The sequence below is a fragment of the Alosa pseudoharengus genome, unplaced genomic scaffold (assembly GCF_046254945.1).
Source record: "Alosa pseudoharengus isolate Yale_2024_CS ecotype anadromous, Long Island Sound unplaced genomic scaffold, YU_APseudo_1.1 YU_APseudo_1.1_scf_4, whole genome shotgun sequence".
NCBI lineage: Eukaryota > Metazoa > Chordata > Actinopteri > Clupeiformes > Clupeidae > Alosa > Alosa pseudoharengus.
This window is the reverse complement of record NW_027468774.1, coordinates 15,103,435-15,121,721: the sequence shown is the minus strand read 5'-3', so window position 1 is coordinate 15,121,721 and position 18,287 is coordinate 15,103,435. Positions and strand designations below refer to the sequence as shown.

The window sequence follows — 18,287 nt, the reverse complement described above, 5'->3', positions numbered from 1 at the left end:
AATGACCTCCATGTTTTATTTAAAAGTTATTGGAAGAAGTGTGGTCTGCACACTGCAATTGCTCCAAAAATATAAACTTTATTACTTTAAAACCATAGCAACGTTTCGATCACCCTGGATCTTCGTCAGGCCTGCACCTGCAGAAAACTTTTCTTTGGATGTGCGCACCCACTCTTATTTATTCATTTACTACTTATTTAAAAGGCATGCCAGAAAAAAACAACTTTCTTGTCATTGAACTACAAATGTACATGGCTGGTGTTGCTAAATGATACTTGGTCTTTCCTTTGAATCATGTTTTATGTTCTTGTCCAATCAAAAGATAAGAGCTTTTCACCAACATTCAAGGTGGGTTTGGCGTACGTAGAAGAATGACTATACTGAAAAAAAGTAATTTTCTTTCATAGGGCACAACGTTTCTAGCGGAGCCCCTGACTTCACTTGCACTGTTACACCTGGTTGTTGGGTATTCATAGATATTGGACATTTGCAATGTCACCTGAGGCAAACACTCACCTCCTGATGGTTATCCTAACGGTCTCTCCCCATGGCAAATGTAGCTGGGAGGAACATGTCTACCGGTATATCTTCTTCATTCTACCCATATGTACCAGCAAGATGGTTTTCCATACAACTTTAATGCACATATGAATTATTCGAATAAGAAACATTAGCATTGGCTTTATGTGCCTAATTTTTTACATGCCAGTAAACCAAACTATGGAGGTAAATGAAAAATGAATGCTTTTATTTATGCATAATACAAAACATATAAAATTAATGAAAAATGTACATAATTAAAGATTAATTAATTAAAACATTTTAGAAATGGGCAGCTCTGAATCAGAATAAACGTTAAAAATAGACAAGTATAGTTTTTAAGAAATGTATGGAAAATCTTTTGATGTTTGACATTTCTTGAGAAACTACACTTTTCTTAAAAGGCACACTCATTAATAATAATAAAAAAATGAAATAAAATAAATGCAAATAAAATGACACTCATGATATGACTATGCCCTTGGTGCATAGTTTCTTTGTTTCTATCACCTGACTTAGGGACAGCTATGGCTTCCAGTCCTAATACCTTCTGTAGTGCATGTGTCTGTGTGCAGCATAAAGTCATGCTTCTGGCATAAAAAACACAAAACAATTACAGTCAAATTAAATTATACTGTGACACAACAAGATAAATATTCATAGTTAAATTGTGCACAAGCCTACAGCCATTAGTAAGGTATGAATAAAACCCCTGAGAGAAATGCGAAAGCACGACAGGAAGATAAAAAACAAACAAAAAAAACCCACAGAAAAGAACCAACAAACACCTATTCTGAAAGGTTCATCTCATCATAACAATAAAGAAAGAAAAAACAAACAAGCAGGCCCCAGCTTTGGCGCGCTTGGCTGGAGCACCTGCACTGTACGCCGGCGACACGACCTGGGTTCGATTTCCGGTCCTTTCCGGATCCCACCCTGACTCTCTCGCCCACTCACTTCCTGTCTCCATTATCCTATCACATTAAAGGCATAAAAAGCAAAAAAAAAAAACAAGCAAGCCAAACCTCTGAAATGGCCAGACACATAATTAGTGGTTCACAAAAAAGCTATACGGCTATGTGATTCTGCTATGTACAGCAAGGCTACTTTATTGAATTAGCGCAAGTGTTCTTTTAGTGTGACACAGACTCCTATGACTTCATGTCCTGTATACTTTGGCAATAAGCTGGATGGGCACTGGGATTGAGTTGCTACTAAGTTATTCCTGCAGCTCCCCAGAGTTCTGCATCCTCTCCACCATGAAGAAGCAGAGCGTCCCAGTGAAGCCCAGCAGCACCATGATCAGCAGCTGCCAGCTTAGCAGGAGGTAGCCACTGTAGAAGAAGGCCACAGCAGCACAGATGGACTGGGGGTGGAGGACAAACGGAGTTAGTCTGGGAACCAAGCTCCAGAACTCAGTACTGAGTTTTAATTATAAGGTTACATTTATATCGTTTGTCTCCCATGGGAGAAAAATGGAGAATAAAGGGAACTGCTTCATCAATCAAACATTGAAGACAATCAAGACGTTACCGGACGCAGAATAAAGCAGAACACAAAAGATAGCCTACATCATAAACAGAAACAAGACACACAGGCACAAATATGAATTGAAATGAATTTAATTGAAAATATCATATTTCATGTGACTTCTGCTGCTCATACTATTTTGACAACATCAGATATGCATCATATCAAGTGAAAAATATGATATGGCCTGGTAATGTGACCCTAGCCTTAGATGCATATATCTAGTTCCCCATATGTGAGCTGTGTCTCATGTCTTGAAGAACCGACATTTTGCAACATAGTGTGAAATTGATCTGCTACAACATGCAATTTATGCACATTGCAGTTGCAGCTTAAAATGCCTCTAGGCTATACAGTCAGTGACTTTTATTTACCTGAATAAACTTAAAGATGGCAAAAGCAGGGGCGCTTTGCTCTGCATACACACGTCCAAGGATGCTGTACAGCTGAGTGTTGAAACAGCTGTCTCCCAAGCCCAGTAGGAAGCTACACAGCAGGGCAATAGACACACTGGAGCAAGCAGAAGCACACCAGTGTCAGTTGTACTGAGTAACATGTGAGAGCCCTTATAGATGTATAGATAGCCTACATAGGGTTACAGTGTGTTAAGATAAATAAATAAAATACATTTCATAAACAGTCCAGAAAAATAACTACCTTCTTTGCGTTTTACACGGGAATTATGTGTACGGGAAACTGACCCAATAAGAATAACAGTGACCAAATACCTGGGCGATAAATAAGGTCGGTGCTGTGAGGTGGTTGAGAAAACCACTGGAGCATCGTCGGGGATGTTGAGGAAGATCAGGTAAAACGCCACAAAGTGCACGACCATCCCGAGGAAGACCACAGAGGTGCGTCTGAAACGATTGTTCTTGCACACCAAGCCGAACAGGCCTCCGCCTAAGGGATGAGAGAGCATCTTAGGTCCACTCAAACGCAGAGAGGTGTAGAAAGCACAGGAGAGCACTGGCCTGCAGTCATGCTGCTCGTGGCCATCCAGCATGTTAGTGAATCTACTGAGTTTACTACGTGTTCAGGTAGTTTGGAATGTGCCTGTGTAGTCATATGACTCCACCATGCATTGGCTATTTTCCCCTACTTTACATAAGCATGTTAAATAATATGCATGTAGTCTTTTGAATGACAGAAGCAAGTCTGTGGAAATCTTGGGTCTCAGAAAACCTTACAGAATTAGATTAGATTCAACATTGAATGACTGTGTATATATTTATATCTGGTCAACCCACAACAAAGATACTTTAAGGAGTGACAGGAAAATTCTCCAGTCATCAAAATAATAATCCGGAGAAAAATATAGAAACAGATTCAAAATTCAGATGTCAACCAATGTTTGGCAGGTAATATGAGCTTGTAATATGGGCAGGTGACATGTAACCTACAGTGTACAGAAAAGCATATTATAGTGTGATGTACAAAACATTTTCACAGATGCACAAAATATTTCTACAGCAGGTAATATGAGCTTGTAATATGCAGTGCAATCTACAGTGCACTGAAAAAGTATTTGCATATTATACTGTAGTGTCATGTACAAAACTTTTTTTCACAGATGCACAAACTATTTCTACAGCTACACAACACATTTGCACATGTGCACATCATTTGCACAAACAAAACTTTACACGTGTACACATCATTTCACAAGCTCAATATTTCTTCCATCACATGATTACACTAGTGGGGAATAGAGACATGACAGGTGGGGCGCGAAGAACAAGAGGATTTCTAGGCGTATACTAGGAATTTGGTCTCTGCATTTATCCTGTGAATTGGTGAACACACAGAGCACACAGTGAACACACAGTGAGGTGAAGCACACACTAACCCAGAGCAGTGAGCTGCCTTGCTATAGCGGCGCTCGGGGAGCAGTGAGGGGTTAGGTGCTTTGCTCAAGGCCGTTCCTACTGGTCGGGGATCGAAACCAACAACCCTTCGGTTACAAGCCCGAAGCCCTAACCAGTAGGCCACGGCTGCCCCCAAGGACAAGGAAGAGCATAGATTCAAAACAAAATAGCCAAACACAAACATTGGAGTCATAAACGGACTGACATATGAATTAAAACATCATCAGAACCTGCGGACTGAGACGGGAAATGTAACATGGAACCAAAATGAGGAAATAATATTTTAACGTTATCATTTTGCCGGGGTGATGGGGTCAGGTGGGGCTTGGAAATTCCCCACCTCCAAAGTGGGGAATGACAGAAAAAGTTTGAGAACCACTATGTTGAAGTTTGAGAACCACTGTGTTAAGTCGTCCAGGTCCTCAAGCAGCAAAGCAGCTCTAGATCATCACACTAGCACCACCATATCTGACTGTTGCTAAGATGATCTTATTGTGGAGTACTGTGTTCTCTTTACACCAGATGTAGCAGGTCCAATGACTTTCAAAAAGTTCTAACTTCTAGATAAAAAGTTTTGATTCATCAGTCCACAGAACATCCTTTCAAAAGTCTTTTGGGATCATCAAGCTCTTTCATTGGAAAAGTGAGGCAAGTGAGGCCTGCAGTTCTTTGTTAGTGGTCAGTCTGCGATCTTTCGTGACCTCCTGGCTGAGTGGAGAAAGAGCTCTGGGTAATTTTGGTAGGCAAGCCACTCATGGGAAGGTTGACCACTGTTCACCACCACCACAAGTTTTCACCATTGGTAAATGATGGCTCCCACAGTGGTTTGTCACCAATGGCTTTGTAACCCTTTCCAGACGTATAGGGTTCAATGACCTAGTAGGTTTTGCATCTGTTCTTGCTTTCCTTTAGTTCGCAGCACCATGTGTTACTGTTTAAGACTTTTTAGCCTACCTCACATTGCTATAAAGGTTCTATTTAAGTGGTGTTTACACTGAACAAGTTAACCGTAACTGTTAAAAAACAGCACTCACTGATGCACTTATTCTTACTGTACTCTACCGTTTTTTTTTAAATTGTCCAAAAATTGTTGAGAATTGCTTTAAAACTTAAACTGTTTACCATGCGTCAGCCAAATGTAATGTAATGTAAATGTAATGAACAGGTCTGGATGTAATCATGCCTAGATGTGAAATTGAACTCAAACTTGGCAACTGATTGGCTTAAAATTAAATTACTTTTTCACCAACTTAATTATATATTAGTTAATCATTTGTGATTAAACACATTGTGCCTCTCCACAAGGAAGGCTTGCCTTGGACCATTCACCTACCCACAATCTCTCCAACTCCGACCACTATGCCAGAGAGTCCAATCAGGCCTTTAGCTTGGTCTTCAAAGTGTGTGGTTGAGCCGAGGCATGTGCCATACACACCACTGTAAAAGGAAAGCTCCAGACCTGCAAAGGGCACACACAGGCTATTCACGCATGTGGTGTGTGACATACTGAAAACGTTTAAAATATATCAACGTGAGGTGCTTACCGCTGTAGGCCATGCAACAACTCAGGAGCAGAATGGTTTTGCTGCCAAGGAGAGACAGAATTGTCCCTGTGAGGGCAACAGAGTGTTTTAATGAATACAAAAGACATACAAAAACAGGCGAAAAAGAGATACAAATAGCAGACAGAACTATAAAGGTGCAAACCTGAGGACATATGTCTTAAATCACATACATGTTTCATTCCATATTATTTCATATCATATTATCAACTGTAAACTTGTCTTTGTCTCTGTCATCTGTTGTGGATGCTTTGCTTTTGTTGTGATGTTCCTTCTGTTTTGTTCTTGTTTTGTTTTCTGTCAATGTAATGTCTGTCAATGATTGTCTGTTATTAATGTTCTTTGTGTTTTGTTTCTGTTGGTGATTGTCTATTTTTGAAGGGCAAAATGTAAAAATGTTAAATAGTAGTGCAGTAGAAGAAGACCTGTCATAATGATTGGATTGTAAATGAAAGCACTATATTTAAATAAAGTAATAAAAAAAAAACTGTAAACTTGTAGTGACTCACTGAATTCTGACTTGGCCTCCTTCACAGCTGAGTTGGCTCTTTGTTTGTATCTATGATGGACAAGACAGGATAGGAGTTATTTACAAAAAGAATTGAAAGAATGTAAAAACAAATGGAGTCGCTGGTTAGAGGTTAATATCATTAACTGTACAAAGAGTATGCACACACACTTTCTCTTTTCAACTCTTTATTAACCAGTAATACTGTTTGTACAGATTTATTAGTTTAGCTTACAGTACAGTCCAAAAATAATCCGCTGTTTAGTCAGGGAAATTGACTGAGCACTATTTTACAGTACTAAGCATACATATAGTTGTGTAGTCAAAAGGAGATGGACATAGGTCAAATTAAATGAAACAGGTCCACACACATTACAGAATGACAGTGTTACAAAGCAACTGTGAATACTACAGGGCTTGAAGCAGGGAACATTTCTGTGCCTGAAGTTATTGTTGGTATATATATTACATTACATTTTAGCAGACACTTCTTGACCAAAGTGACTTACATATGTCAGCTATATTACAAGGGATCACATTGTCCCCGGAGCAACTTGGGGTTAAGTGCCTTGCTCAAGGGCACAACGGTGGAAGCCGGGAATTGAACCGACAACTTTCAGGCTACTGCACGCTAGCCCAGCTCCTTAACCACTACACTACCACCGCCCCAGTATATAGTAGTTCTTTATTTTGAAATCTTACAAGGCTTGGTTCTCAGGCACTCTGCTTGAGTTCAGAACTTTAAGCCTTGCTACTGAGAGGGATGGCCTTATGTAGCTAGATATGCCTCCCCCTTGTGGCTTGTTGTCCCAGGATTGTTCCCAGGATTGACAGATGTATTATTAATTGTGGGGCGGCCTCTGGCCCTATGGTATTTAAGGAATCCGTCCCTGACCTGGTTGTATGTAGATACGCATTGAGTGGTAGTCTATTGATTATGTATATTGAAAGTTTGTATGACGTCTATTTTTAGAATGAGCGACAAATTGTAATTTTAGCTTTTACTATATCTACAGATCGACTGTGCTCGTGCTGGTCTCAGGGCTGTTTCCATGACCTATGAGTCTGCTGCTTTGTTTCCACAGTTTGTTTATGTTCATTTGACTTCTGAGGGAGGTCTTGTCAGCCTGAAGACCCATCGTAATTTCCCCATCAGTGCCTCCTCACGGTGAATGACCTGGTTTGTTTTTAAATGGATTGAATAGTCTTTAATGTCCCCTAGTGGAAATTTGGTTGACAGCCAGTAGTCAGCACAAATACACTCAATAAACATAAAACATCGCCCCTGTGTTAGCTGAACTGCATTGGCTCCGTTTCCTATAGAATTGATTTTAAGGTTCTGTTAATTACTTACAAACCTCTGAATGGCATAGCACCTTCATATCTCTGAGCTTTTAATATCGTATCAACCACAAAGGAACCTTAGATCTTCCAATGCTAATCTTTTAATTGTGCCCAAAGTGCTCCACAAGCAAAACGGAGAAGCTGCTTTTACCCATTATGCACTGAAGCTATGGAACACCCTGCCTCTGTACATCAAACAGGCGAGTTCTGTAAATATCTTTTAAAAAGATATCTTGTATCTTGTAGCCTATTTCTTCACATTATTTTACATTCTACTGCTGCTATTTACAGGGTCTTTCTATTTCACTGTAATGGTTTTACTACATGTGTTGTTGTATCTATCTCCATACCATCCTGTGAATTCTCATCTTTACTTAATTCTAAATATCTGATGTTTTATTTATTGTTTTGTTTGTTTGCATTATTATTATATTGTTATTTTTTTTACTTTTTCTCTACTGCTAGATTGGCCACTGCTCTCTGTGTGGCTCTGACCTCATACACATACCCAACGCTGTTGAGGTCAGTACTAGTGATCTTCCGACAGAGAGTAACAATTCTACCAAGACTATTTTTGTTTGTTACGCTCAGGTTGCCAAATCAGCAGATCATAGCAAAAGTTCAAACTGATTCAGCAAATGAGATGAGTAAAACATTTTAAGAATTGATTCGTCAACACTGAATCCCTTCAACTTCCTCAAAAAGAACAGTCTCTGATCGGCCTTTTTGCAGATGGCGTCATTTTGTGTTATTTGCATTTCTGGCTCTGTTACTAGCCAAACAATTGCTGTGGTGCCCTATCTGTAATGCATGTGGAGTGCTGACTGGGCATTGGTCGTTTTGATTATTGTCAAGGTGTGTGTGTATACTGGTGCATGCAAGTGTATACATGTGCATGTGTGTACACTGGTGCATGCTGGGTGTGTGTGTGTGTTTATGCTGGTGTGTGTGTTTGCATGCTTATTTCACATCTGTTCCCTGTATGCTGCACCGTGGCAGCTGGAAGGAGAGCTATTGTGTGCCCCCTATAAAAAGATAAGTCCTTCTTTGATGGTGAACAAACTACAGTAGCACCAGTGTATTTGTGCTGTATGAACCATGCATAGTGACTATTGACTTATTCCCTTTTTCCTCTCTCTCACTGGGCAGGAGCTGTGAGTCCAAGTGGTGGCAGGGTGGTCCCAAGGTGGTGGAGTCCCTTGACTCTTCCTGCTGTAGTACACTGGGTGTTTTTCTTTTGGATTGACGTGTTGACATGTGGTGTGGATCTTCCGGATCCTCTCCTCTGTGATAGCCCCTAGCCCCCCGCTAAGCTCCAGCCCTGCTCCTTAGTGGGCCACTAGACCCGTACAGCCTGGTGCGCGGTTAAAGGTCACTGTGTTGTGGGAAATTAATGTTGTTCATTGTTGTATTGTCTTTACTATGTGCGCTTGTCTATATCAGCCAGAGTTGTGATTTGCTGTGGGTTTTGTTTGCCCTTTTTGGGGGTTGTGTGCTTTTTGTATATTATTATTTATTGGATGTTTCTTTTTTTTGGACTCCCACCTCTGGTTTACGTGGTCACAAACCTGTGTTGCCTCATAGAGCTTGACGTAGTTAACCCCCTAACTATTAGGCCTACTTAATGGAGTATATCCTGTGAAACTCCTCAGGTGGTGTAGTCGGTTACTCTCACTTACATCATGTGTTTGGACAGCAAGCTCTGACTCTCCTCCTCAGAGATGACCTCCTCAAGACGCTGGGGAGACCTTAAGGTCAGGAAGCACAGCGTGCCAATGACAGAGACCACCAGCAGCGATATGAACATGGTCCTTCTATTCTCATCTGGAAAAAACACCACATTATTCACAGGGGATACAGAACACTTATTCTAACATATTTTTTTGTTGTTTAATGTGTTCATGTGTATTTGAAAAAGAGAAGCCCTGAATGCGTTCATATGAAGAAGAAATCATACTAAACCAAATGCTATATCTTACCTGTGATTTCATCTTTTCCTCTCCAGTCTAAATAAACATACAAATTTCCAAATATCATACTGAAAAAAGGAGATGAAAGAGAATTGTTTGGGTTACTCAGACATTGAAAGAAGTGTGGTCTGCACACTGCAATTGCTCCAAAAATATAAACTTTATTACTTTAAAAACTTAGCAATGTTTCGATCATTGTATGCATGTAAACTTATAATGGGCCTTGATTTAAATTACAGGGCAAAGTGCAAGGTCTAAAGTCTAACTAAAGCTAGTTTGATACCTATAAAATGTACTTGCTCATTTAATACTATGTGCCAAGTCCTAAGCACAAACATTGATAGGTCAGCTCAGTGCTTTCCCCTGCCACATAATAGTTTTAGTTCAAACACGAGACACTTTGTTCTTTGACTGGCTTTGCACTTTGTCCCTGATTTAAATTAGGGCCTATAATGTAAATAAGAATTCTAAAGGCTTTTGATACTTTACCTATTCGATACTATTCTACCTTGTGTCTTTTATTTTGTCTTTGTAATTATTCTTTATTTTAAAATGGTTTTACCTTGTGTGTTTTTTTGTTATGATCTTTACCTTTTAAACTATTCTTTGACTATTGCCCTTCTATGCTTTTATTCACTATTACTGTTTGCTTTTGTCTTATGTAAATCACATTGAATGACCTCTGTGTATGAAATGCGCTATATAAATAAGCCTGACTTGACTTGACTAAGGGAAGTTATTATGCAAACAGTAGCATCAACATCCCTTGCTATTTTTGGTCTAGGTGTCCATGGAGACCAGAGGTTGGCCTCTGTCATTGGTCAATCCCGCTCCACATCTCTCTCACACTCATTTCCTGTCTCTCTTAGCTGTCCTATCCAAATGTAGGTGCTTTCCAAACGGACAGCGGTCACCGTTCTCTGTAGGGGTGTAAATATTAATCGATTCGTATCGATGCATCGATTATGCAGCCGGCGATTCAATGCATCGATTCGTCCGCAAGAGTATTGATTAATGTGTTTATTTTGCCGCCTGTTTGTTTGCCTATCTATTTTCAGCATCAGCTCCGACCTTTCTTTTTCTGTCTATGGCTCCGAGGGTAAGCGCACTACCTACTCCTAAGCTGCGGGTGGTTTTTTTTTTTTTATATGCAAAGACATGAGGCTGTATAACGAAGGCTTTAGATACCTGCTCCTACATTCCGAACTTTTGTTGATTTATTTGAAACTTCATAGATATCATGTACAAATATTGAGTATTGAATCGTATTGAATTGTATCGTGGGGAATTCTAAAGTAGCGAAAATAATCGAATCATTGGCTTAAGAAATCGATATTGTATCGAATCATCATGAAGACTCCGATTTACACCCCTAGTTCTCTGCCCAGCTGGTCATCTAAATAACAATTCAAAACTGAAGTGCCCTCACCACCACCTCAAAAGCTGATAAGATAAAAAAAAATTCTTTATCTTGGAGGCGGGCAGGCGTGTTCTCGATTTGTGCACGTAAGTGGCAAGAATGTCAGGACTGCACCCGCCTGCCGTAACGCCACTCAAATAACCTGCTTGCCCGCTTTGCCCACCCGCTTCTCATTGAAAAGCCCTTTAGGCTCCGAAATAATATAAACTTTAATAAAGGCATGTGATACTAGAAGAGGGAGGTTTGAAAATGGGACACAGACACATTACTAAAACTCAAACATCAAACTTGTAATACTACTAATACTACCACTACTACTAATAATAACAATAATAATGTTACTGTATGGCAATGTTTTGTTTTGGTACACTAAAACAAGGCAACTCGAGTTAATGTTTACCGTCATCCATACCTGCACTGCAACAGCGCCCAGAACACTCCTGTGTTCCTATTTATGGTTGAGGCATCTGAGTTGTCAACCAAGAAGTGTCCTTGAGCAGTCCACAGCACTGAAAATGTTCAGAACAAGTTTACTGATTACAGAGTTATGAAGAGAGTGAGAGAGACTATTTATGACAAATGACTAGACTATGACTATTTCTTCAGATGACATCTAACCCACTGTACATTTCTGGGAGATGATGCAGAGGGGGATTACTAATAATATATATAATTACTATTTCATGACAATTTTGTTTTTGATGTTTGTTTTTTTTCAAATACAAGTGAAATAACTATATTTCAGCATGTTATTGTATAGAAGGGGAATGTATAGTATGGTTTTGTTCCTCAAAATAGCCATTTTAACTACTGGTACTAGCTATTTTGCTACAGCAGTTACATTAATAATAAAATGAAAAGCGGTCATCACTTCAATGACTTCACTTCCATGCTGTAAGTCCCCACCTGGTACTTCCTTTTCATGTTACTCATAAACAAGTTCCTTCTATTCAGGTCTGAATAACCTATTGGCCAAAGAGCTGTTTAACAATAAAACCATAAAAAGCACATGTTGATAAGGCAAGCTATGGTTTTAATACAAACGGGTTCCTTTCCCAAGTACCGACGCAACAATGTATTGTCGTTGTTGTTTCTGAGTTAATTTTAAGTAAACTTACTAGCAGCTCCCATGCCGATCAGCACTGATGTAAAATACAAGGACCATGTGTATGGAGTGATGAACACTGCTATGTAACCGCTGCAGGGACATACAAATGAAGTGTTGTTTTTTGGTTTGTATACAGTAGTGTTTTGCAATCCAGTCCCAAATTCACAGTTGTATTTATTACTAACATTTGCAATCATATTTTTGAATTAATTATATATTAAAGAGATTTGTTTTTTAACTAATATTACATTGATGAAGATATGTTTACCTGTAGAGTATACCACTTAAAAACATGGTCAGCTGAGGTCCGGTGATGGCCACAACTGTAGGTGCCAGCAAATTGGAGAATGAAAACACTCCATAAATTATACCCAAACTGTAAAAAACGAAGAAAAAAAACTTTTTGTCACATATCAGTTCATTCCGATGCCTTGCTATGTGAGACATACATGATGTTCTAAAGGGCAATCAGATAGACAGATGCTAAACACTAACTGTAAACAGCAAGTCCATTAAATGCTGTAACATCCACCATGGACACATATTATTTGGTCAACTTCTTCCCAGTTACTAAGCCCTCATGTGGAAAACCTGCTAATTCAGCTCACCCAAAGTCAAACTCCTCTCTCTGAGAGTTTCGGAATAAAAAAATCATTTTCATCCCTACAACATTGATACTGAAATGGGGATGGGGTTTTGTTTATAGATGTCACAGACAGATAATAATAATAATATTTATTTATAGAGCACTTTTCTAAACAAAGTTACAAAGTGCTTTACATATATAAAAGAATAAACAGAAAACAATTAAATGTCTAAAAACAATACAAATAAGACCATATCAACATTGTCAAAAAAAAGAGAAAAAAATACAATGATTAGACAGTATACAAGGCAAAACAAAAACAAAACAAGACAAAACAAAAATGAAACTTAAATAAACTCTTTAAGGAGAGATTTAAAAGATGTCACAGAATTAGCTAACCTTATTTGCTCAGGCAGTGCATTCCAGAGCTTTGGGGCTAACACAGAAAAAGATCTGTCCCCTTTAGTAGCAAGCCGGGACTCAGGAATCGTTTGCCTACAGACCTTAATGTGCGTGTAGGACTATAAGGAACTAGCATACATCAAAAATGTAACCATTTTAAAATCAATTCTCCACCATATTGGGAGCCAGTGTAGTGATGCTAGAACAGGAGTGATGTGTTCATACCGTTTGGTCTTATTTAGGAGCCTGGCAGCAGAGTTTTGGACTATTTGAAGCCTGTGTAAGGACTTTTGAATTAGGCATGTGAAAAGACTGTTACAATAACGCAGGCGTGAGGAGATAAAAGCATGTAAGATGGTTTCTGTGTCTATGACTGATAAAAAAAGGTCTTATTTTGGAAATATTCCTTAGTTGGCTCAAAGGCTCAAGGCTCAAACAGGTTTTTTTTACCCAACATAGGCCTTATCCCAACCCCCTCATCACCACTATCTACACATACAGTATCTGGTGGCTCTGTGATACCATATCTACTTAGTTCCACTGCTCTCAGAATAAAACAACCAACACACTCTTGGTTAAAGGGACACCAGGCAACGTTTTCGTGTTAATTAATCATCTTCATAAGTCGGTATATGGTTAAATGACTCATTACGGGGCAAATGAAGGCTCTCTCACCCGCCCCTACTGCCTGTAGGAAGAATATCCAACTTGCAAATTCGGTGTATCCTACCCGCCGACCGAAGCAGGATCAGTTTATAGCACAGAGGCAGGCTGACGAAACGCTAGATATTGTTGCAAACGTGTGTATAATGGCAGAGCCGGCGAAGAAGCAGCGAAAACCCTTGACGGAAGACGCAAATAAAAGGAAAAGAGCTTCAGACTGAACGAGGGGGAGTTTTGTAGAGAAAAAGCATCAGGCTTGCCTGGTGTCCCTTTAATATATAATTTCTGAAGATAACCCCTTTTCTTGCCCACCTGTTATCCATGAAAACAAGAAGTGAAAAAAAAAAACATTTCACAGAAAAGATAATTCTGTGGTGTGGTGCCTGGCCGGTTCTCTTGAAATACCACATTTTACCACTTGAGGTCGCTGTATGTAATACATAGCCAACTCAAATACACCCTTAAACTATGTATTTTCTCTAACCTAGAAATCTAGACGCGCCCCTAGCGGCAGCAAATTACATTTGCTGCCAGGGCTAGTCTAGCAACTCTCCGTTGGCTTGTGAGCTCCAGAAATCGAAACTCAATCAGGCCAATAAAATCGTGTATAGAGTCGTTAGGTGGGCTTAACATAATGATTGATGGCAGAGTTGCAACGGTTTGGCTTGAATTCCCTGCTACTTGAAAACAAATAAGATGGATGTTGCTGTTGGCGAACAGTGTGACACAAGTTAAGCTTTTATTAAGTTGGCAAACGTTTGAACTAGCCAACTAGCTCAGCTGGTCGGAAACGCATGGGACTCATAGCGCTGCCGCTGTCCTATTGCGTGCAGAGGGAATTTGAAAGACAACTGATTATCCCGCCCCTCGGACTGAGCACTGCGAACGGTGAGTGCCCAGACCCTACATTTTAATGTGGGTCTGGCTCGGCAGGCTATATTTTCTCATCATAAACCAGCAAATCCAGCTACACAGATGTCTTGCCATAATAGCCAAAAATACCACATTTTTTAAATGAAATGTTGTATGCATGTGATATTGGGTCTTTACCTGTGGTAGCCACTTCCAGCAAATGTGTCATTTTGAATGCTCTTCAGCACAGTTTGCTAATATCGGAGAGAGAAAGAAAGAGAACATTAATTTGAAGATGTTTGTGATTTTTTTATCTAAATGCCAAATATTATCATATAGTCTTGGCTAAAATTGTTTGTGCCCTTTCACTAAAAAAGCAAAAAACTCTCATTTTGTTCTCTGAAATAATGTCAAACTGACAAAAGTAATCTGCATTCATTGTTTATTCCATGTTCAATGCAAATCAACAAATGCTTTCTGGTGCTCTGAATGACTTAATTTAAAAAAGGGTGCCTTCACTGCCTTGAAGGTCTGCCTTCAACAGACTGCATATTTCAGCTCTTTCCAGAGATGTTCAATGGGATTCAGGACTGGACTGATAGAAGGTGACTTCAGAATAGCCCACTGTTTGTTCCTTAGACATTCTTGGATGTTTTAGTATCCTGTTGGAGGACCCATGACCTGAGACTGAGATTTTTACACGGGATGTATGTTTCACTCCAGGAATTCAGCCAAGACTGTATTGCCAGTGACTGACGAAGTGCATGGTTATATATTATAAGTACATTTACATGACATGAAATCATAATCTTACAAAAACAACTTCATTGTTTGCATATAAAGTTGGTCTAACTTAATACAGCTCTATTTCCCTGTGTCAATGCTGCCACATGGTGGAAGTACAGAGTCCAATGCACATTCTCTCTCCTTATTCTAATTCTGTCGGATAGGAGTTCACTAAAAGCAGGGCATGGATACAATATGGGTATAGTTACTGTCGCCTAGTGGTTTACTTGTGTGATTTCAGAATAGTATCTTAATGTTTGGTGCCCCATGGCCAGTGAACCACTACATTCTGAGTGATTTTCTCCCCAAGCATTGTTAAGTGTTTTGTCTGCGTCTCTATCAATGATTTCCGCTGTCCCACTTAAGAGCCACAATGGGCCATTATTTGGAAGTCCAAGTAAGTTTGACAAGGGCCCTTTTCTGACCCCCTGGCAAAAATCATCCTTAATCACAAACGGTATGCTCATGGGATTGCTCTCTGTGAAGGGATGTTCCTAGATGACATCCAACTGAACACCACGGGATGCCCAAACAGTGGGCTTGCCCCATCAAGTCATGAGATTGGTCCTCTGGTTAGGACAGGGCCAATCCTAATGGTGAGCAAATACTATGCCGACTTGCTTTGTTTGGTAATATTGTGACAGTATTGTGATGGAGTCAATGATGGTAAGTGCTGTAAGGATGAAAACACATTGGTGAAAGCATTGTTCATGCTAACTCCCTGGTAATAGTTCATAATTAACTGCATATTATGGACATCATCTTTAATCCACTAGGACAAAAATCAACCTAGGAAGGTGTGTAATAATGCATATGGATTTAGGCAAAATAATTCTGCCATAGAGAAATGTGCTGACAATCAATACCTGACTCCACTTTAAGCTATAGCAAAAAATGCAATTAAATCCATGGACCTTTCTTGAAATGGTGGCATTAAAACTATTTTTTACAGTTGCCACTTTTATGACTTAACTAAGCTACATGCAGGGGAGGTCCTGATAGTGTCAATTATGACCTGAATACAGAACAAAGGTTATGGAAGTAACCTGTTTGTTTTACCAGCAGAGGGCTGCTCTCCAAAGTCAATTAGTTTTCTCTTCAGATGTTCATATCAGGCTATATCCCAGCTCACATCACATGGTTTTGACAACAACAATAATATACCAGTTAATAACAAATCAACACCAGTTCAGTCCAACTGTGCAGCACTAGTAACACAAATGTAACCTTTGAGAAGATCACTTGACACCTTTGAATCCTAACGTCAGTTTTCCTCCAATCATATGACATTTACATAAAATGTATTGCTAATATATGCTCTATTGTCCATTTAGTCTAGCTAAATATTGGACTATGCTGTGTAGGCTGCATACAGGAGGTAGCTATATTCAAAGGGGTTTCTCACTCATAATGAATAGCCTTATGATTAAATTTAACAGATAAAGATCAAATCTCAAAAGAAATTCATTCAATCCATCCGAAAGTTTAGAAATGTGTAGCCGATCTATGACCGCCCAGGCCTATGCATAAGTCTTGGAGCATGCGACTCGACGACGGCAGGCTATTAATTGTAATGACTGGATGTAGCCTAATGGAAGCGAATCCTATCCAATTTTCCAACCGTAACGTTACTTAACTTAAACTCCGTGATCAGACCAGACGCATAGGGAAATCAAAGCCCCACAATGCGTCGACTTACAGATACCAACAGAACAGTGTGACATTTGAATTTTCCAGTCATTCGTCCTGCTGTATCGAGCAAATTCAAAACACGAGATGCGCCTGACCCATAGACAGTAAAAGAAAGGCCTGACCCAGTAACCATTGGCAAGCCTTCACAGACTAACGTTAGCCTACTCCAAAGATACAGCATGAAGTTAAGTAGCCTACCATTGGTCTATATAACACTTAATGACTTCAACTGTACTGGTCATGATCAACTGATCCGATGCTTCACGAACGACACGACACAACGTTAGCTAATTTCCCTGACTCACTCTGTTGTGTTGTGCAAGTTGTAGCCTTCAAAGCGCGAAGGTAATGTTATCTGATCATGAAGCGGTCATAGGCCTACTAAAATAACATGTAACGTTAACGTTACATCAACTAGGTTAGCCTATGAAGCATAATAATTAAGTAGGAAATCTGTGGAAAGCTTTTAGATCAATAAAGGCCATGCATTTATATATATTAGATCACATGTCAATTCAGACAGCGACAGCTGTAACTTATCAAAGTTAGTTATATATAGTTCATAATAACTTACTTCGATGTTCCCAAGTGTTGTAAAGGCGGTAAAAAGAAAAAGAAATCCTATTCCAAGAACGACCACATTAAATGTCCTGCGGTCTGCCATTGTAAAACATTCAGGACCAAAATATTTGCTATCCGATATGTAGACTAGTCACATTCCGGGAGTCCCATAAAAATAGCTGTTGATGTCGAAGTTAAGGCAAAAGTTTTGAAACAACTAGTCTACGGAGGTGAGTATTCCTGTCCAGATCCGATTCCACATCTGAGTTTCCAGTGGTGCCCGTAATAGTGGTCCTTGGAAAACACACACGTTGACCACAAAATTGAATGTTTCTCGTGACCCACTCAGACTAGATGTTTTTGGTTAAATGTCATCAGCACCATGTGATAAGTACACAGCACTGGCTGCGGTGGTGAAAAAGCTCATTTTCAATAACGTTGTATTAGCTAACTTTAGCTCTACTTCAGACTTCACGTTATATGACCTATGTTAACGTTACATTAACGTAATATGAAGTTTGCGATGATTGGTTTGGACCTACAGAGTGGACTTCTGGATAAACCACTCAACGTGGGGAAAACAGAATAACTTAAGCCATCGTAATAACTTGTAAAACTATCGAAAGTTGAAAGTCACGTTAAAGTTACTTTAACCTGTTAGCTAACGAGCAAGTGAGTTAGCATTAGTTTGCAAAAGTAAATAAACTTGACTTTTACGCTTGGGTTCGTTTGCGCGATGCCACAGTTAACGGAGCCTGGATAGCATCTACGCTATCCAATCCAAACGTGTGGCGAGCTGGTATCAAAACATTTTTGAATTATTTCAGAAACCCTCCAAATCAGCAGACCAAGGTAAAGTTGTGAAAATGACAGGTGATGCTTGACTACTGGTAGC

General features: G+C 39.5%; 1 protein-coding gene across 1 annotated transcript; it reads right to left on the bottom strand.

The window, feature by feature from the left end:
- Positions 1-727: 727 nt before the first annotated feature.
- Positions 728-18,219, bottom strand: LOC143101763 (UNC93-like protein MFSD11). The gene is made up of 13 exons (XM_076264958.1): positions 17,406-18,219; positions 14,552-14,607; positions 12,119-12,226; positions 11,861-11,940; positions 11,155-11,251; positions 9,332-9,390; positions 9,032-9,176; positions 6,010-6,059; positions 5,483-5,548; positions 5,272-5,397; positions 2,799-2,973; positions 2,445-2,580; positions 728-1,906 (listed from the first exon to the last, which is right to left on the bottom strand). The coding sequence occupies exons 1-13, from the start codon at positions 17,493-17,495 to the stop codon at positions 1,760-1,762; spliced, it is 1,335 nt and encodes a 444-aa protein (XP_076121073.1). The 5' UTR covers positions 17,496-18,219; the 3' UTR covers positions 728-1,759.
- Between the last annotated feature and the right edge of the window lie 68 nt (positions 18,220-18,287).